The sequence below is a fragment of the Neolamprologus brichardi genome, chromosome 7, assembly GCF_056152115.1.
Source record: "Neolamprologus brichardi isolate AB-2024 chromosome 7, ASM5615211v1, whole genome shotgun sequence".
NCBI lineage: Eukaryota > Metazoa > Chordata > Actinopteri > Cichliformes > Cichlidae > Neolamprologus > Neolamprologus brichardi.
The window spans coordinates 15,013,582-15,034,951 of NC_142110.1; the positions used below are offsets into that span (position 1 = coordinate 15,013,582).

The 21,370-nt window shown below is 42.0% G+C and overlaps 1 protein-coding gene across 1 annotated transcript in view; it reads right to left on the bottom strand.

Annotated features, from left to right (window-relative positions):
• The window catches only part of LOC102785690 (mucin-2-like), a 38,003-nt gene extending 30,995 nt beyond the window's left edge, over positions 1-7,008 (bottom strand). The window contains exons 1-21 of the mRNA XM_087844604.1: positions 6,933-7,008; positions 6,441-6,693; positions 6,204-6,318; positions 5,544-5,625; positions 5,332-5,462; positions 5,012-5,225; positions 4,082-4,207; positions 3,879-3,993; positions 3,642-3,792; positions 3,426-3,539; positions 3,284-3,353; positions 3,065-3,202; positions 2,619-2,783; positions 2,383-2,477; positions 2,172-2,298; positions 1,815-2,070; positions 1,643-1,695; positions 1,453-1,571; positions 1,134-1,285; positions 799-937; positions 460-511 (exon numbers count right to left, since the gene is read on the bottom strand). Coding sequence (XP_087700730.1) covers positions 460-511; positions 799-937; positions 1,134-1,285; positions 1,453-1,571; positions 1,643-1,695; positions 1,815-2,070; positions 2,172-2,298; positions 2,383-2,477; positions 2,619-2,783; positions 3,065-3,202; positions 3,284-3,353; positions 3,426-3,539; positions 3,642-3,792; positions 3,879-3,993; positions 4,082-4,207; positions 5,012-5,225; positions 5,332-5,462; positions 5,544-5,625; positions 6,204-6,318; positions 6,441-6,693; positions 6,933-7,008 — 2,743 coding nt within the window. The remainder of the gene's footprint in view (positions 1-459; positions 512-798; positions 938-1,133; positions 1,286-1,452; positions 1,572-1,642; positions 1,696-1,814; positions 2,071-2,171; positions 2,299-2,382; positions 2,478-2,618; positions 2,784-3,064; positions 3,203-3,283; positions 3,354-3,425; positions 3,540-3,641; positions 3,793-3,878; positions 3,994-4,081; positions 4,208-5,011; positions 5,226-5,331; positions 5,463-5,543; positions 5,626-6,203; positions 6,319-6,440; positions 6,694-6,932) is intronic.
• Between the last annotated feature and the right edge of the window lie 14,362 nt (positions 7,009-21,370).

Below are 21,370 nucleotides of genomic sequence, written 5' to 3' on the forward strand. Positions count from 1 at the left end.
GTTGCTCCAAGAAAGTAAGTGCAGCAACAGACTAAACTATATTAAATAATTCATTATATTACAAAGTAACAAAATATAAGAAATAGCTCCAACATATAAAAAATAGCTCAATTATAAACATCCAGAAATCAAACAGATTCAATATATAGGGTTGACACTACACTGTTTAACTTTGTTTGTTGTTTTCACTGTAAAAATGTGCAAAAGGGTGTATTTTTTGCATTTCTTTAATGTGCAATTTGAGTTGTACAGGTAGATAGTCACAGGTAGGAATGATTTACCTTTTAAAAGTGTGATTTCCTTTTCCTATAATGGAAAGTAAAGAGAGATTTCTTTCAATGTAATGTAAGATTGCAGTTAAAATATTTTCCTCTACTTTCCGGTAGCTACATGGCCTTACCCCCAGGTGGATCCTGATCTTTCTGAAGCATATGGGGTTTGGAAGTTCACAAATCTCACTTTCTATGATAACAGTGAAGTTGTTCTCCCGTGTTTTATTGCCACATGTGTTCTTAAAAGAGACAAGCATTAGCATGTTTATTTTATACAGAGACTACTGATCAAATCAAAATTCAGGTTGTCCTGTACTATTCTAAATCAAGTGTTAAATCTCTTTAAATATTGTAAAGTTAATTGCTTATTTGACAGCTGATGTTACTAAAAAACATATTACATATGCAAATGCACCTTGTGAACAAATAGAACAAATATGATAAGACTCTGTTACCACTAAAGAACTCTGAGTAATCACAATAAAATGAGCATACAATTATTTTTGATAAAAAAGGCATGTCTTACCTTGACTACAGTGTAAGACATCTGTCCATGAAAGCCATATGAGTTCTCATCAAATGTAATATAGTGACCACTTCCATAAATAATACATGTTCCTGGACATTTATTGTCTGTGCAATCCCATTTTCCACTTTTGCAGGTGCTAAATGTTTCAGAAAGGATTGAAATTAAATACATTTTTGTAATAAGACTAAAACTAATATAATATATTATCAGTTTCAGTGATGCTATGCCAATCAATCAATCAATCAATCAATCAATCAATCAATCAATCAATCAATCAATCAATCAATCAATCAATCAATCAATCAATCAATCAATCAATCAATCAATCGTACCAGGTGTTGCATTTCTTAGAGATTTTTTCTCCACTGGAATAAAGTTTCTTCCCATGCTGACATGGGCATTGGTTTTCTTTTACACAGGAACCTTTACCATCATCGACAAGGCCTCTGGGACAGAGACAGCCAGATTTACACTCAGTGGCATCCTGGAAGGATAGAAAGATCACAGTCATAGAAAAAACACAAAAAATAAAAAAATAGATGATTGGTAAAACCAACATGACATTGATAACACAAAGGCAGACTTTGTATCTACATTTTGAAAAAGCTAGTAGACCTAAAATGTAGGTCTTGATCAGCAAAAACAGCTTACGCATTCATTGTCCGGATTTGAACAGGTTTGAGCACACTGCACTCCAACATCTCTTTTGTCTGCAGTGGAGCAGTTGAAGTATTCTTTTGGAGAAGTGCATGCTGTAACAGAAGCAGGAACTACTTTAATATTCTGTAAATTAACTACAAATCAGTTTTATAGTAGAAAAAGAACATCATTAATAACTGACTTGAAGAGCCAGCTGCCAAAGGATCACAATGAAGAACTCCATCAGTGCATACACTAGAAAAACACAATGCAACACAAAAGGACTAAATTATAGTTTGTACCAATCTGATATATTGCTTGCATTACAGTCATGGTTAATCATTAGTTTAATTTGTAGTCCTTAAATAACTCACCAGTAGTCAATGTTGATGTTAATGGTCTTTCCTGGTTCAATGGTTTCATCATTATGATAACAGGGACACTTTGCTTTGGGGACACAGATGTCATTGTCATCTAGGTAGTGATTTTCAGCGCAGGAACAGCCGCCCACAGGCAAGAAGTCAGAGGTGCAGCTCTGCTCCTTTGAGCTCAGCGATCTGCAAGTCAGCTGACATCTCTGATGTATGTAAGAGAAGGTCTGAGATGCTGGGCAGTTCTTGGTGCGTTTGTCTGTTTTATGGAAAATATGATAGTCATTACATCATAGTTTTGGACTAACTAATGAAGGAGAAAATGCCCAAAAAACGTCATTACTGAGCTGTTTCACTTACTGCACACATCCTTTCTCCAGCCTATCAAGAACACTCCCTTTGATGCACAAGCTCTTGCAAAGGAGGAGAAGACAGCACACAGGCAGTCCTCGCTCTTCTCACAGTTACAGCTAGCATAAATACATCGCTGCAGAACACAGTGAATATTTTTATGGTATTACAGTCCTATTGAATTTAATTAAAGAAAAAAAACAGAGAGGTTTTTTTGTACCTTGTAGTAAGTCTCAGCATCCACCACGGAATGGCACAGTGCAAAGGTACTATTTGGCTGTCGTAGCAAGGAGCACCAGTGCTTGGCAAACTTTTCTACAAGTAGATTATCAGTTTTGAAGATTTTTGCATTTATTGTATTTCTGGTGTGATTAGATACATATATCACAGAAAATCTGTCTTGAGCAGTAAAAAAATCAAAGGAATAATGCTTGATGATAATAGTTAACAACTTACCATTTTCCGTCCTAAGAGAACAAGGGTCATCAAGTCGTCCTTGTCCATCTTTGCATGAATAGTCAGTTTTCCAAGAATTACTAAAAGTTCCTTCTTCTCCCTCCACCATCCCCTGACGAGTCTTCATGTCATCAGACTGCATCATGTTGTAATTCCCACATAAACCTAAAGATTGCAGGAAGTCGAGTAAGTACAAAGGCTCTAAAAACATTGCCTCTATAACAGTTTTGAGCATATTGAAAGTATTTGTAATTCTTCTTTTTTATTTTTAACCAGAATTTTTAATTACACTATGATGGCTGATGATGGTGAGAAAAAAAATACAACACAGAAATAATCACAATTACTGTTACCTTCAAGACCCATGGTATATTGATATTTTAATATATACATATTAACTGATAGTTGTACTTCTGATTATGGTTAATGGCTAATATAAAACCTACCACGCGTCTTTTCTCTGTAGCTCTGCTCCAGACTGACATAGACTTGCATCAGAGGCACATGCTGGATCTGAATTTGTAAACCAAAACTTGTCTGGAGCATGATGTGAAAGGATGAAGCATGGAATATACTGATGTCTCCTGTGAGTCAACAGAAAAATAAAAGTCAGAAGATCATATTTGGGATAAAATGATCAACTACAATCTTAGTTTCTGATATACCTGAGTTATAAGGCAAAGTGACCTTCTGTCCATTCTTCTTCACTCTGCCTTCAGAGGTGAAAATTATGGCCTGAATAAAAAAAAATGCTATTAGAGTGTGGCTCAGTGTAAATTATTATAATTACTATAGTTTTACACTCACATTGTTTTTGTCTCTGTTCAACTGAATTTTCAAGGTCTTGAGACAAGAGTCGTATTGTTGACGTGAACATCGTGTCAAATGGACCAGAATGGTAAAATTTGGACTCACATAATCCTGAAATACACATAGAGCATTATGAGTACAGCCTATATAAAATGCCACCTTAATATCAGAAGATTGCATATCTTTAACAGTTGGAGGCGTTGACTCATTCACCTTGCTTTTCACTTTAGCCAGAGTGTAGAAACAGTCTCCATGGAAGGTGAAGTCTTTACCATCAAAGGTGGTTATGTATGAACCCTGTTCAACTGAACATGTAGCATGCATTTGAAGGCTCTCACAAGACCATTTACCTGCAATGCATGTACTGAAAACACAAAGACTTTAAGGAAAAAGCACACACTAATGAATTAAAAATAATACTTTTTGAAAAACATGAAATCTGAAACATACCAATTTTCTCCCCGCTCTTGGTAAACCTCATTGGACTTGTAGACTTTGTCACGTTTGCATGGACACTCAGAAAGAGGAATACACCTTCCCGTGGAAACATCATCAAGCACAGTTTCTAATAAAGACGTGACATGATTTTAGACCGTATATATTACTGGTACTTAAACATTTAGGCATGATGAGTACAAAGAAACAGCACCAACCAGGAGGACAGAAGCAGCCGTCTATATTGTGATCTTCACAAACTAAACTCGTGTCTGGGAATCTGCAGGTACTGATGCAAGGAGACCCATTCTCATAATATACCATCGTGGGCGGACAATGTTTAGCTGCGAAGATTAGAATATATGGACAAACAGATGGGAATTACAAGAGGGACCTGTGTGTATCATGTCAGAAACGGATGGACTATATAATAACACTCAGACCAGATTTTTATTTTGCTAATCTTATCTAATCTTTTCTTCTTCTTTCTTTCATATTTATGTTATTTCTGTTAAAAATAGAAGAAAAATAGATTTGTAGGCAGATATCTTTAGCAAATTATTGAAGTTAATGCACATTATACTGTACAGTGATTGCTGAATGTCTATAAAAACTAAATAAAAAAAAGAATACGTAGAATACATGGATGAGATTTATTACTATTTATTGTACCACTGAATTAATAATCTTTTTTCTTCTTAATTCACTTTACATGTAAGTAATTAATTTTAAGAAAAAGTGTCTGGACATCAAACCACATAAACAACACTGGTGAACATTCCCAACAATCTTTTCAGAATCTCAGACTATGAACTGCAAGATATTTGTAGTGCATCTGACACTAATAAAGAGTGGAGTATGTTAGTGTTACAAAGGGAATGCCAGATTTCTTTTAGATTATTACCAGCTAGATTTCAGTTTCCTAATGAGTTTAATCACTCTTCTGTGCATAAAATACTCAGTATTGTTACAGACACATTTCAATCTACGTATGCGTCCTACATTTCCATTGTTAAATTCGGTAGTAAGAAAACCAATTGCTCTCAAAATGCAAGTTTAATAATTTAATTTTGCAGGGAAATGTAACTCTTTATGTGCAAGAGTCAACCTCATGAGAAAGAAATAAAAATGACAACATAAAACCTTACCACACAACTTCGGAGTCCTCCAGTTGGGAGGTTGTCCTCCAGCATGGGAGCACTGTCGAGAGAACTCAGAGAGTGTGCTGCAGACGCAGGAGCCATTTAAATTGCTACAGTGACACATATCCTTCACACAAGCCTGAATGTAAGGCTCAGGGTGAATCAGAGGAATGCAGGAGCTCCAGGATTCATTTTTAAAGAGGTCTTTGCAGACGATTTCCTTAAAGGGGCAAAAAAGAGGCATTGTTAATCTGTGTAGAAGGTTTTATGCAAATACACATAACCACATATCTATTTTTAAAGCTAGCTGGATAACAAAAACTCACAAACTCCTTGCAGGAATCCGTCATATTCTCAGTCTTCCCTGATGTCTGTACCGCTTCAGTGAGGTCTTCACAATTATTTGGATTAGCGGTTTTCCATCCATTGCCAAACGTAATGGGGCTGATTTGTTGACCTGTATCTGATGACATTAATCATTACATTCTAACTCCTGCATACTACCGATGAAACACATTAATATGAAATGAGTATACACCTTTATCGCGGAGGTCTGAATTGCCATTGAAATCTCCACAAAGTCCACAAATGCGATTAGCATATTCATCATCAATTTCCACCTGAAAAATGCAGAAATAGGTTTATTTATTGTTGTTCATTAAACAGTGAGATGACTGAACCACTGATTAATCAAAGGAAAAACCTTATTGTTACTTCTTGGTAAATGGTAAATGGCCTGTATTTGTATAGCACTTTACTTAGTCCCTAAGGACCCCAAAACGCTTTACGTGTTCAGTCATCCACCCATTCACACACACATACTTCTTCTTAAAAAAAGAAAAGAAAACAAGACCCTCCCCCCAACACACACGCACACATGCTAGCACACACATAGGCGCGCACACACAAACAAAGTTACATTTGATACTGTCATAATGTCACCTACAGCTGGAACACAATACTAGTTATTTTAAATCTACTTCCAGCACAATACAATGTAGACTTTGTGTTTCTCAAAGATTTTTTAAAAGTTACTCTGTAACCAATGCCTGGCATTTCTCAAGTGTAAAGCAATTCCAATCGACTTAAGACTTTTTGCAACAAGTATCAGAAATATGTTTGCGACCTGGAAAAAATCTGTCTTGAGTTACTCTAAGTTTCAGCAGTGTTCATAAACAAATGATGTCTAAGTTATTACCATGACTGCATCATCATTGTACCACATGACAGTGATGCCAACTTGGGAGTAAAGCTTTAAGTGAAACTCAGTTTTTTCCAACCGTACCCCGGCCTGGAAGTATGGAAGTTGAATACTTGGGAGAAAAACAAAAGCAATATGACACAAAGTATAGTACAGTTGTTTTCTTTTCAAATTTTGAGGACCAAAAGAAATGTTGTTTGACTTGGCATGGTTTTGTTTTGTTTTGCTTTTTACCTCTGCTCATCCAGAGTGACCAAATCCTTGCTGATGTTGTATAAATAACTATTAATTTTCACAACCACAAAACATATTGTAGAGTTTCCAGGATTCTCCTTCCTCTTTATGTCCATTGAGAACGTCTGGGAATTCTGAGACTCATCGCATGTTTTGACCAGCTTGTACTCACACATACCGGGAAACTGGTACACATCACCATCAAACGTCTTGAAGTGCTCACGGCCCCATGTGCTACATGTTCTCTTGTAAACTGGGAAGCCAAAAAAAAGAAAGAAGACATTTACCAAAATTTATTTCCATGCCCATAAATAAACACAACAGAAAATCACAGTTACTGGTCTATCTTATTGCAGACACTTTCCCAGTGTCCTGACCTTTGCATAAAGCTATAACAATTAACCGTTAATGAACATTAAAAGATTCCTGTACATTATGCACATTACACAAATATCTGTACAAGCAGTTGCACCCTTATGAATCTGATCTTACCCGACTCGGCTTGGATATCAATAACAATGGAAACAGAACAAGCAAGGAAACACAACCACACAACTTTCCACTTCATTGTTGCCGCTGTGAGCTCGCAGTTAAAAAGGAAGCTGACAGTGAGACAGTGGCCAGTGGCCCTTTATATAGAGATTGCTTATTTGTTTTGCTCCAACCCTCTATGAGCACTTAAATTGTTTTTTTCCTGATGCAATCTGATCCCGAGCAAACATGCAGTAGTATGAGGTCTTTCCAGAGAATTTGGCTGCTTTCATGCATGATGATATATCTGTTTACACTGTGTCCATCATCTTTATGCTTTCTTTCCAACAGTAATTGCTTTTCAAATGTAATAAAATGTGAAATGAGGTCTATAGACTATACACATAACTATGGAAACTCACAGTAATACACGTAAGCCAAAACTCTTGATGTTACAATCTTGGGACTATTTTAAAAATAATACTACATAAGTATTACTTTAAAATAGTCACAGATTATAATAATAGCAAAAAAGTATCAACAATACATAGGTCACAACTGAAATACTTGACAAAATTACATTTGCGAAGACAACGACCATTAACTGCTTGACACGGTGTGTCCTTTTTGACAATTTGGCATGTGGTGGTAATTCTGTGATGTTTATTTTTTAAACAATATATTGCAGTCTTCGTTTGTAGTCTTTTATAATTCTATCCCCCATGAAGCAATACTCTCTACTGTTCTGAGTGTATTTGGCTTCTCATTTTTAAGGTGATGAAGGTGAATTATACTAGCTTTATACTATCTAGGAGTTAGACAAGATTAGCTTTTACCTTTTTAAATTCGACTGGCTAAATCAAGAAAGAGCAGCAACACAATTCAACTTGTACACAAAGTAAAGTCTACTGGATCTCACAATGCAAATTATTATGTGCCATCTAAGCAGTTGTTTCCTTCAAGCTGCAACTCTACATCCCATCTTGGGCTTCCCCTACTTCCTACTTTAACATTTATATATTTATATTAAGAGGACTGATTCATGACCACCAATCAGAGCAGACTTTCTGATGTGATTTGGGTCATTATAGAATATCCATGGAAGGCATAAACCAAGACAAATGTCGTCTTGATGCATTCTTAATCTGGACGCTACGTCCAGATGAACAGAATCAACTTTTGGAAACAAGACAATGTCTAGCCCAAATCTGGATCCAAACACCCTTTCTGGTATTTTATACTAAAACTGCCTAAATTTCTGGAAGTGCTCTAAAGAAAGGTACTATTTCTACTGGATTGACTCTAAATTTGTCTAGATGTGGCACATCAATTTAAAGAATTAATATTTTAGAGCCAGATTATAGGCTTACATGGCTAAACTTATTTGTATTAAAAAGAAGTTGTACTTCATCACCTGACACGTTTTGCATTAAACAGTAATAATAACACTCTGACAGTAACAGTAAAGTGCCAGTAACAGTTACTGGAAAGGTCACAATTACTTTTTGACACTGGTGATTAAAGAATTACATTTCTTTCATAAATACAATTATAAATTAAAATGTGAATTTTGTGTTTATTCAGGTTGCAATTGCTTTAGGTTAGGTTTTTGTAAGGTTTTATAGTTGTGTCCAACTAGTCTGAGCACTGTAACATTATATACATTGAAAAGTATTACTACTGTTTATTTACATTCGATAACAGCTGATAATTCTATAACCATTAGTTAATCGGTGTGTTTACTGGACTATCCGCTATATCAAAGTAAACACTGGATGTATTCAAAGTCATTACCATACAATACATTACCATTACAATAAACACTAATAAATACTGCAGTATTATAAAGGTTTAGCACTATCGGACAATTTATTTTAGTTTTCATAGTGTTTCTCCTATTTAGAAGCAATGTATCTTATAACATGCAGTGTATTTAGAGCATAAGTGACTCAAATGTTGTGCTCAGGTATCTGCCTTAGGGAGGTAATCTGTGTGTGCACTATGCTTGGTCACTACACGTGGAATACTTTGAAGACAACTTGCAACTGGACCCATTGGATAGAAGTCATTAGAGCTCATTGGTATATCAACATGAATAGGGTTCTTCAAAGAGGAATGTTCTGACAAGTGAGATGCTGAAGTCTTGTGATTCAGAGCGACCTAGCTAAAATCAGAAAACTGGAGAGTAATGTTTTTTGGAGATGAAGACCTACCAGAATGAAAACAGGAGTGGAAATCGAGGCATAGTATGTCTCCCTCTGTAAATTAAGAACCCCCCAACAGCCCAGGTAGTGATCAGCTTAAGTGCTAAAGCATCACAACCTATTATCTATTCAACATAATTGCCCATAGGTGCGAATGATTGTCTGTCCTCTGTATTAGCCCTCTCTGGATACCTGTCCAGAGTGTACCCCACCTCTCACCCTATGGTAGCTAGGATCGGCTAAAGTACCCCCACAACCCTGAATTGAAGAAGTGGAAGAGGATGAATGGATAATTAGCATGTGTGGCCACCCCTGATTCAGACCCTGTACATGTTTTATGCTATGGTATATACATGCATATTCACACTGTTTTTTTTAAGTGAGATTCATTGTGAATCGTCAACACCAGTGTGGCCTGTGATGATGCATTAAATGTCTATGGGGGAAAAAAACTGCAACAATTTAGCAAGAATTTAAACTGTGATTTCAAAGTGTTTGCATTTCCTCTCATCACCATCAAGTTTAATTACACATTGGCAGCCTAACACTAAATGCACGTTCTAACTTGTGTAAGTTAATCTGAATCATTTATGCTTATGCACACACCATCGCTAGAAAGTACAGGACTGGGACTAAATGAATAAACAAGTCTTCATCTATACAATACTGGTTAAAAGTTTTAGAAATTATTTATTAAGTTAATGTCATGATCCTGGGTCCTTTTGACCCAGCATTTTGTGTTTTCTATTAGTGATTTTGGTTCTGTTCCTCCTGTTTAGTGTATTCTGTTCTGCCATCTGTTCCTGTGTTAAGTCCACGTTTCCTAGTCTGTGTCTTTGCGTGTGTGTTTCCTGTTTTATTGTGAAGGTCTGCGTCTTATGTAAGTGTTTTCAGTTTGCCTCCCTAGTCTCGTCACGTTTATTACTCCCAGCTGTGTCCCCCACCTGTGTGTAATCTCCCTGTGTTCTCTGAGTGTTTTTAAGTCGTGTCTTCTGTCATAGTCGTTGCTGGTTCGTCTGTGTTGTTTCCCCTCGGTCTCCCTGCGTCTCTCCATCCGTCTCTCTGTGTGTTTTTCCCCGGACTTCCCTGCTTCCACGTTTCTGGTTTGTTTTGTTAGTTTGCACAGTTTAGGCTTCTGTTACAGCTTCACCCGCGCCATTTCTGTTGTATTTTCCTTCTGTAAATAAATACTCATCTGCACCTGAGCTGCCGCTTCTGGGTCCTAAATTACTACCACACGGCTTGCCTCGGCAGACCGTGACAGTACGAACCAGCCAACATGGACCCTGCGGCACTCGATCCGTCCGAGGAGCTCCAGGATGACGTCTGCTACAACGTGGAAATTCTCCTCGGGCTGTGGCTGGAGAACCCTCCATACGAGCTTCGCCGCACCGTTGAAGAGCGGCTACAACGGCTCTTTTCCGGCCTCCCATGGCTTTTGAAATCACTTCCCCCGACCATGCAGGCGTTTCTCCAGCACACTCCACACCTTCTCTCAGCCGCTCCTGCCTCGCTGCCCGACTCGTCGGAGCCGTCTGCGGGGAGGAAACGCCGATCGCGCCGCCGGCGCGCCACCCCACAGCCGGACGTTCGGACTTCTAATTCGCCGGCTGTGGTGAGTGGGGACTCTTTTCCGTTTTTTGACTGTGTGACTGTTCATTCAGGGGCTGTGTTCTGCGCGGCAGATGATGGTGTGAACAGCTTGCCGCCTGCCCAGCAGCCACTGTCAGCTCAGCCAGCCGCCCGGCAGCCACTGTCAGCTCAGCCAGCCGCCCGGCAGCCACTGTCAGCTCAGCCAGCCGCCCGGCAGCCACTGTCAGCTCAGCCAGCCGCCCGGCAGCCACTGTCAGCTCAGCCAGCCGCCCGGCAGCCACTGTCAGCTCAGCCAGCCGCCCGGCAGCCACTGTCAGCTCAGTCAGCCGCCCGGCAGCCACTGTCAGCTCAGTCAGCCGCCCGGCAGCCACTTTCAGTTCAGTCTCCGCAGTCACTTTCAGTTCAGTCTCCGCAGTCACTTTCAGCTCAGTCTCCGCAGTCACTTTCAGCTCAGTCTCCGCAGTCACTTTCAGCTCAGTCTCCGCAGTCACTTTCAGCTCGCGCTCCAGTGCCTCCAGTGTCACCCGTAGCTCCAGTGCCCCCGCTACCCGTAGCTCCACTGTCACCGCGGCCTCCAGTGTCACCTGTAGTTCAGGCCCCTGCGCCTCCAGTGTCACCTGTAGTTCAGGCCCCTGCGCCTCCAGTGTCACCTGTAGTTCAGGCCCCTGCGCCTCCAGTGTCACCTGTAGTTCAGGCCCCTGCGCCTCCAGTGTCACCTGTAGTTCAGGCCCCTGCGCCTCCAGTGTCACCTGTAGTTCAGGCCCCTGCGCCTCCAGTGTCACCTGTAGTTCAGGCCCCTGCGCCTCCAGTGTCACCTGTAGTTCAGGCCCCTGCGCCTCCAGTGTCACCTGTAGTTCAGGCCCCTGCGCCTCCAGTGTCACCTGTAGTTCAGGCCCCTGCGCCTCCAGTGTCACCTGTAGTTCAGGCCCCTGCGCCTCCAGTGTCACCTGTAGTTCAGGCCCCTGCGCCTCCAGTGTCACTCGTTCACTCCATGCAGGGAGAAAGTCTTATTACCACTCAGGGTGCTTTTCATGGTCTAGCTGCCATTGGCACAGTTTGCCGCTCCAGGGCTTCCCCAGAGGCTAGGTCTCAGTCCCCAGCTGATTCTGGACCCCTGAAGTTTAAGCAGCCACCTGAGAACTGCACCATGTCAGCGTTGCCTGGGCAGAGCCAGTGCTCAGTGAATTGCCGGTCACCTTTGTGTCAGCTAGTAGCCTCCATGACTGCTGGCTTAGTGATGGCTTCACCTGGAGGGTCCGAGGGACCGCTCCGGCCTTTGTCTCCTGTCTCCGCTGGAGGGTCCGAGGGACCGCTCCGGCCTTTGTCTCCTGTCTCCGCTGGAGGGTCCGAGGGACCGCTCCGGCCTTTGTCTCCTGTCTCCGCTGGAGGGTCCGAGGGACCGCTCCGGCCTTTGTCTCCTGTCTCCGCTGGAGGGTCCGAGGGACCGCTCCGGCCTTTGTCTCCTGTCTCCGCTGGAGGGTCCGAGGGACCGCTCCGGCCTTTGTCTTCTGTCTCCGCTGGAGGGTCCGAGGGACCCGTCCAGCCTGCTGCGCCTCCGGCTTCCACGCCGCCACCTGCAGCGCTTCCGCCTCCGGCTTCCACGCCGCCTCCGGCTCCCACGCCGCCGCCTGCAGTGCTTCCGCCTCCGGCTCCCACGCCGCCTCCGGCTCCCACGCCGCCTCCGGCTCCCACGCCGCCTCCGGCTCCCACGCCGCCTCCGGCTCCCACGCCGCCTCCGGCTTCCACGCCGCCTCCGGCTCCCACACCGCCGCCTGCTGCACTTCCGCCTCCGGCTTCCACGCCGCCTCCGGCTTCCACGCCGCCGCCTGCAGCGCTTCCGCCTGCAGCGCTTCCGCCTCCGGCTTCGACGCCGCCTCCGGCTTCCACGCCGCCGCCTGCAGCGCTTCCGCCTGCGGCCTCATCATCCACGCCGCCTGCGGCCTCATCATCCACGCCGCCTGCGGCCTCATCATCCACGCCGCCTGCGGCCTCATCATCCACGCCGCCTGCGGCCTCTTCGCCCTCGTCTGGTCCAGCCTCCGAGTCTTCGCCCTCGTCTGGTCCAGCCGCAGCCTCTTCAGCCTCTTCGCCTTCGTCTGGTCCAGCCTCCGAGTCTTCGCCCTCGTCTGGTCCAGCCGCAGCCTCTTCAGCCTCTTCGCCTTCGTCTGGTCCAGCCTCCGAGTCTTCGCCCTCGTCTGGTCCGGCTGCAGCCTCTTCGCCCTCGTCTGGTCCGGCTGCAGCCTCTTCGCCCTCGTCTGGTCCGGCTGCAGCCTCTTCGCCCTCGTCTGGTCCGGCTGCAGCCTCTTCGCCCTCTTCTGGTCCGGCTGCAGCCTCTTCGCCCTCTTCTGGTCCGGCTGCAGCCTCTTCGCCCTCTTCTGGTCCGGCTGCATCCTCTTCGCCCTCGTCTGGTCCGGCTGCATCCTCTTCGCCCTCGTCTGGTCCGGCTGCATCCTCTTCGCCCTCGTCTGGTCCGGCTGCATCCTCTTCGCCCTCGTCTGGTCCGGCTGCATCCTCTTCGCCCTCGTCTGGTCCGGCTGCATCCTCTTCGCCCTCGTCTGGTCCGGCTGCATCCTCTTCGCCCTCGTCTGGTCCGGCTGCATCCTCTTCGCCCTCGTCTGGTCCGGCTGCATCCTCTTCGCCCTCGTCTGGTCCGGCTGCATCCTCTTCGCCCTCGTCTGGTCCAGCCTCAACCGGGGCTGCAGCTAACCGGCCACTTTCCTGGCCACTGGCCGGACCCTTTCGCCGTCTTAAGCGGCCCCCAGACTCCCTTTGCCTGAGTCGCCGCCGTTGCCGTCTGCACAGTCGGCCCCCTGAACTGCTTCCACGTCGCCGCCGTGGCCTTCCTCGCGGCCGGCCTCCGGACCCCCTTCGTCTGAGTCGCCGCCGTGGCCTTCCGCACGGTCGGCCTCCCGAACTGTTTCCGTGTCACCACCGTTGCCGTCCGCACGGTCGGCCCCCTGAACTGTTTGGACTCCTGTGCTGTCGGCCCCCTGGCCGGCCCCCTGAACTCTTTTGTTTTGGACTCTGTTTTCTTGGGCACCGGTGTGTTCTTTTGTTGTTGCTTTTGGTGCTGGCCCTCCGTCCTGGACCCCCACCGCCCGCCCTGGTTGGGTTGTTTTCTGTTTTTTGGTGGTTTTTGGTTTCTTGTTGGGCTGTCTGGTGCCAGCCTTTGAGGGGGGGGTACTGTCATGATCCTGGGTCCTTTTGACCCAGCATTTTGTGTTTTCTATTAGTGATTTTGGTTCTGTTCCTCCTGTTTAGTGTATTCTGTTCTGCCATCTGTTCCTGTGTTAAGTCCACGTTTCCTAGTCTGTGTCTTTGCGTGTGTGTTTCCTGTTTTATTGTGAAGGTCTGCGTCTTATGTAAGTGTTTTCAGTTTGCCTCCCTAGTCTCGTCACGTTTATTACTCCCAGCTGTGTCCCCCACCTGTGTGTAATCTCCCTGTGTTCTCTGAGTGTTTTTAAGTCGTGTCTTCTGTCATAGTCGTTGCTGGTTCGTCTGTGTTGTTTCCCCTCGGTCTCCCTGCGTCTCTCCATCCGTCTCTCTGTGTGTTTTTCCCCGGACTTCCCTGCTTCCACGTTTCTGGTTTGTTTTGTTAGTTTGCACAGTTTAGGCTTCTGTTACAGCTTCACCCGCGCCATTTCTGTTGTATTTTCCTTCTGTAAATAAATACTCATCTGCACCTGAGCTGCCGCTTCTGGGTCCTAAATTACTACCACACGGCTTGCCTCGGCAGACCGTGACAGTTAAGTTATTTATTTCAGTTAAATTATTTGAACCGGTTCACTGCAAAAGCAGTTTGAATCAAATGAATAGCTTGAAATGGTACAAAGGTAATTGGTAAACTGCCAGAGGTTAAAAAAAGGTGGGTTATCCAAAACTGAAAAATAATGAACATTGCAGAATTGTACAAAAGGCCTTTTTCAGGAAACACACAATGGGTTCCCTGAAAAAATCTTTTTTAGAGCTGTTCTGCATCAATAGAGGTTGATCAAGACTTGAAAGCTGGTGCTACTAATTTCTACAAGTGTTTCAACTTTTCTGCATTACTTACAACTCCCTGTGTCTTTATGAAAGCAGCGTTGGAACCCACTGTGGTACCATCCCCTCATCAGCATCGGTTCAACAGTATTGTACTGCAGAAAGTAGTGTGTTGGTCCAAAAAAGGGTGAGAAAAAGGCAATAAACAATGGAAGAGAGACAGACCACCATATCACTTAAAAATGTAGGTCTTTCCTATGGAGAAAATACAAAGAAAGTCATGGTGTTCGTGAGTACAATTTCCTGCACCATCAAAATGCAGTCAGAAACTGGGGCAAACTCTGACAGAAAGAGGTCTGGAAGATCCAAAGCCACAAGTGAGTCAAAGGACAAGTTTCTGAGCGTTAAGAGCTTCCGTGATAGGCAGCTCACAGGACACCAGCTTCAAGCACAGCTTAATAGTGGTCGAAGTAAGCAAGTCTCAGATTTGACAGGACAAGTTGCAGTAAGATAGCCATTGCTAATATATCGGAATAAGACAAAGAGGCTTCCCTGTGCCATGAAACACTACCATTGTACAACTGAAGACTAAAAGAAAGTATTATGGACTGATGAATCAAAATCTGAAATCTTCGGTTCATCACGCAGGATCCTTGTACGCCATCGAGTAAGCAAAAGGATGGTTCCACAGTGTGTGGCATCAACTGTCAAACCTGGAGGAGGAAGTATGATGGTCTGGGGCTGTTTTGCTGGATCCAGGGCTGGTGACTGGTACAGAGTGAGAGGCACCCTGAACCAAAACGGCTACCAAAGCATTCTACAGTGTCATGCAATACCCTCTGCGATGCATCTAGTTGGTCAGGGGTTCAACCTGCAGCAAGATAATGACCCAAAAACATACGTCCGAACTATGCGAGAACTACCTCAGGAAAAAAAGAACATAATGGTATGCTTGAAAACATGGAGTGGCCAGCACTGTCTCCAGATTTAAACCCCATCAAGCTGGTTTGGGATGAACTGGACAAAATAGTGAAAGCAAAACAACCGACAAGTGGAACACATTTATGGGAAAACTTTCTGAAGAATATTTGACTTCTATTGTAGAAAGAATGCCACGGGTGTGTTCAGCTGGTATATCTGCCAAAGGTGGCTACTTTGATGAGTCAAAAGTTTAGTATACATTTTTTTTTTACTATGCATTCATTTCAGAGTGCAATGAGATATTAAACTTCATAATTTTCAACAAAAATGTTAAAATTGAGGCGTTCTAACACTTTTGACTGGTGGTGTATATTTATCATGCATACACATATTATGTTATAAATTCCTTTTTTTTTTAACTTCATCGGGTTGGTACAGTTGTTGCACTTCAAGTGTATGACAGTTAAAAGCTATTTTTTAGGTATTAAGAGTGGCTCATGGTAAAAGTAGCCATTGATTTTATCTGAATCCTTGAATCTCTTTCTTCCTAATTATCTCGGTTCTAACCACATTACTTTCACCTTCCTCTCTCTTCCTCAATCTGTTGTTGAGACTGCTGTCCCTCCTCTTGCACTTTTCCACGGCTGGTGCTAGCAACAGCAACCTCCTGTGATTACAAGTGAGTGACTACAAGACTCTTGCATTTGTCACTGGTTGATTTACGAGTGAGAATCAAACCTAATAGGCAGGTTATAAACAATAATAAATATTATATCAAGATCATAGACTCACATTCAGAATAAGTCCTACATGATATATATTATTATACCTGATATCTTTTAGATTAAGAATAATCATAATAAATAATGACAATCTCTTGCCCATGTACTTTTTTTTAAAGGTCAGATACAATGAACTGCTTGTTTTACCAGAGCAAATGTTAATCGTGTCAACAAAACCTTTCCCAAAAAACATGTCAAAGTAGACAATGTTTGGTTTTCGTATGTTATAGTAGCACATGCACTGTTGTCTTTGCATGGTTTAATGATAACAGAAACTCTTGGTCTGACTCAAAGCAAATAGATCAGCTGGCTTTAACTCAGAAAATTTAGTCAAGCAGAAACGTCCACACGGAAGTGCCAGAAACGCAGATCCTGGAAAGGCTGTTTGACATTGACTCCAAAGTGGAGAAACAAAATCCCACAGACTCCTATGGTGAAATGCCCACATTAACAATTAAAATGCATGTCTACAGCTTTTGAACAGTAACAACTATACGATGGGTGAATTCATTGATTTGGAAACTGTTCAAGCTTAAAGTTAGAGGCAAGGCTGCTTTGATTGCCAGGTGTAGCTGTAGCCAGTCTTGTGCACCAGGCCCCATCTCTACTAATTTCTTTCACTGAACTGGACCAGATATGCTACAATGTGAAGACGTGGTACTGTTAAAAATCTGGGTTTAAATACTTGGGAGATTTGTGTAACAGCAAAGATGGTGAAAGGCCAAAAAAATTTAAAAAATCATAATAATAATAATAATAATAATTTAAAAAGTTTCTTTTAGTGGTTTTCATTAGATTTGACCAGTGACTTCGTTTTTATGACCCAGTGACAGTTTAAATTAAAGCCAAATAACTTCCAAATAAGTAATAAATATATGTGCCTAAAATTATACAGTGATGAGAGACCGATAAAAAGAGATGGTTACATTTTCACAAAATCATTTAAAACTTGCATTATGCATTTAGCAAGGTTGCCTTTTGGTTTAGAGGTTAGGTTTTCTTTAAAGTATTGTAGTCAAAAACAGACGCAGTAAAACATTTAAGTGCTAACACATCCCAACAGATTATCTGTTATTGATTTATTATTATTTAACATCGAGTATGAAACTCTACTGGGGGAACATTTAGGCATACATTTTACAGCATCTCGCACAGAGTTTCATCACATTACTGCTAAGTCTCTAATTTTAAACTTGTGCTGCAATCTGACACACTACCGTCTTAGTGACAGTTGAAAGCGCCAGACAGGTTTTAGAGGATGATAAAAGGTGTTGGAACTTAAATAGTAATATATCTTTGTGGATTAAGTGTGCAGCTGTCCTAGTGACCAAAACTGCTTCAGTGTAATCATTTGTCCTCCCTGAATAAACGCAGTGCGTGCTGCTTCTGAGAACTTAATCTTCCTTCCTTGTTCTTACTGCCAACTCATATTTGTCCTTGGAGGAGCTCTCACCTGAGTATTTGTTCGACAACATTTAAATTACCTTGGCATTTTCAGTTTGTACGCCAGAACCCCAGATGAAGTACTGAGTAAACAGACTTTAGCAAATACAATTCATGCTTAGTGTGGTTGGATGAGAAACAGGTTACATGACCATCCAAAGCAGCTAGAGCCTCCAAAAATCCCCAAAACATTTACTTAACTGAGTTCTCCATTTAAACACAGGTTTGTGTGTGTGTGTGTGTGTGTGAACTTAGTTGTGTGTTTATTTTAGCTTTTCATTTAGTTATTTATACTGCATTGTGTTTAGTAGCATACAGCATATACTGAGACTGAAACTAGTTATCATTACAAATAGTTGAATGACAATAAAGCTGAGTCTGAAAATTGGCTAACATCACTGTAGTTTCCACCCAGAGTACAAAGACATGTGATTGACTGGTGATGCTAAACTGACTGTAGTTGTGAGCGTGTGAGTGTGTAGTTGTCTATTTCTGTGTTTTAGACTGGTTATGGACTGGTGTACCCCTGGCTTTTACCCAGTTTTGGCTGGGAATGGTTTCCAGCCTGGTTGAACAAGCAGCAAAGAAAATGGACTGATGGAAGGAAAAAGAAATCTTATAGCATCTGACAGTTATTTGTGCCGTGTTCTTGTATACCCAGCAGAGGGTGTTCATTATGTACAAGTTGCTAAATGGACTGGCCTACTCTGCTGGCTCCTAATATACAGGGAGTGCAGAATTATTAGGCAAATGAGTATTTTGTCCACATCATCCTCTTCATGCATGTTGTCTTACTCCAAGCTGTACAGGCTCGAAAGCCTACTACCAATTAAGCATATTAGGTGATGTGCATCTCTGTAATGAGAAGGGGTGTGGTCTAATGACATCAACACCCTATATCAGGTGTGCATAATTATTAGGCAACTTCCTTTCCTTTGGCAAAATGGGTCAAAAGAAGGACTTGACAGGCTCAGAAAAGTCAAAAATAGTGAGCTATCTTGCAGAGGGATGCAGCAGTCTCAAAATTGCAAAGCTTCTGAAGCGTGATCATCGAACAATCAAGCGTTTCATTCAAAACAGTCAACAGGGTCGCAAGAAGCGTGTGGAAAAACCAAGGCGCAAAATAACTGCCCATGAACTGAGAAAAGTCAAGCGTGCAGCTGCCAAGATGCCACTTGCCACTAGTTTGGCCATATTTCAGAGCTGCAACATCACTGGAGTGCCCAAAAGCACAAGGTGTGCAATACTCAGAGACATGGCCAAGGTAAGAAAGGCTGAAAGACGACCACCACTGAACAAGACACACAAGCTGAAATGTCAAGACTGGGCCAAGAAATATCTCAAGACTGATTTTTCTAAGGTTTTATGGACTGATGAAATGAGAGTGAGTCTTGATGGGCCAGATGGATGGGCCCGTGGCTGGATTGGTAAAGGGCAGAGAGCTCCAGTCCGACTCAGACGCCAGCAAGGTGGAGGTGGAGTACTGGTTTGGGCTGGTATCATCAAAGATGAGCTTGTGGGGCCTTTTCGGGTTGAGGATGGAGTCAAGCTCAACTCCCAGTCCTACTGCCAGTTTCTGGAAGACACCTTCTTCAAGCAGTGGTACAGGAAGAAGTCTGCATCCTTCAAGAAAAACATGATTTTCATGCAGGACAATGCTCCATCACACGCGTCCAAGTACTGCACAGCGTGGCTGGCAAGAAAGGGTATAAAAGAAGAAAAACTAATGACATGGCCTCCTTGTTCACCTGATCTGAACCCCATTGAGAACCTGTGGTCCATCATCAAATGTGAGATTTACAAGGAGGGATAACAGTACACCTCTCTGAACAGTGTCTGGGAGGCTGTGGTTGCTGCTGCACGCAATGTTGATGGTGAACAGATCACAACACTGACAGAATCCATGGATGGCAGGCTTTTGAGGGTCCTTGCAAAGAAAGGTGGCTATATTGGTCGCTGATTTGTTTTTGTTTTGTTTTTGAATGTCAGAAATGTATATTTGTGAATGTGGAGATGTTATATTGGTTTCACTGGTAAAAATAAATAATTGAAATTGGTATATATTTGTTTTTTGTTAAGTTGCCTAATATTTATGCACAGTAATAGTCACCTGCACACACAGATATCCCCCTAAAATAGCTAAAACTAAAAACAAACTAAAAACTACTTCCAAAAACATTCAGCTTTGATATTAATGAGTTTTTTGGGTTCATTGAGAACATGGTTGTTGTTCAATAATAAAATTATTCCTCAAAAATACAACTTGCCTAATAATTCTGCACTCCCTGTATATGTGAAAAAAGAAAGCTGTAAAGTCTTTGCAATTGCTTCAGCTTATTCTAAAACCCCAAACAACCCTGAAGCTCCCAAACAGACACTAAACATAGGATGAACTATTCCGGACTTCAGTTTTTCTTAAGCATTCATCATCATTATTTACACAATTTGCTTATGGATTATTAAGGTATTCTGGTTGTTTTAGTAACCTATTCAAAAGTTATACTAATTTGCATTGCAGAGGTGTGTTGCTATATTTGATTGATTTACAAATTAAGTGCTTCTTCACTTATTTTTTATGTTTACTACCTATTAAATCATTGCAACTAGTCTACAGTTTATTCACTCATCTGCATGCAGTGAAGCCATTGAATATAAGAAGCTGAAAATATTGTGTCTTTTTTCAGATGAAAAATTGTATATAAATCTAGAATACTTTCATAATAATAATTTCAAAATGATCTGATGTGATCAATAAAGGACTGAAGTGATAGAATGTTTGTATCCAAGATTTTTAAATACATTTAATTAAATTCTGAAAACAAAAAGCATTCGTGTTTTTCAAAGTAATAGAAACTCTGGCTCTCACATAATTCTAGCGTCTTTTTTCATGCTGTATAATTGCTTTGAAATAAACACCAACTGTATCACTGAAGCTTAACAGTCTGTAACTCAATCACATCTATGTGGCCAACAATCTTCACTCACATCCAAGTAGATGAACAACATTATTGCTGAATTCTTTTCTGTTTCATTCTTATACTTACTAATATTGTAACAGCTTGTTTCACCCCTACCACTTTTCAAATATGCGTTTAGTGATTTTGTATCTATATCTACAGTCCATAAGCACATCTCCACTCTTTCCTATTTTTACTTATTACTGCTTCACCAAGAACAGTCAAAATGCAGACTCTCCTGGTTTTTTTATTTCAAAATTTCACCCTGCCAACTTTATTGTATATTTAAAAAAACAGCTGGCTAAACTTTAATGTTATCGTGGAGAATAAGACAGTACATTTAGGGTTTGTGTGATGTAAATGTAAACACAAAATAAATGTTTAGATTTTGTTTTACTAGAAAAAAAGAAGATGGAAGAGATGAGACATGAACTGAGTTGCAAGTTCTTTTTTATTTTGATCAGCAGATAAATACTCAAACTACAATAGCAATTACTTTGTAAGATATATAATGATTTTTAAGAAAATATGGGAAGAAACATTTAAATGTCACATCTGTGAAGAGACGGACTGTTTCA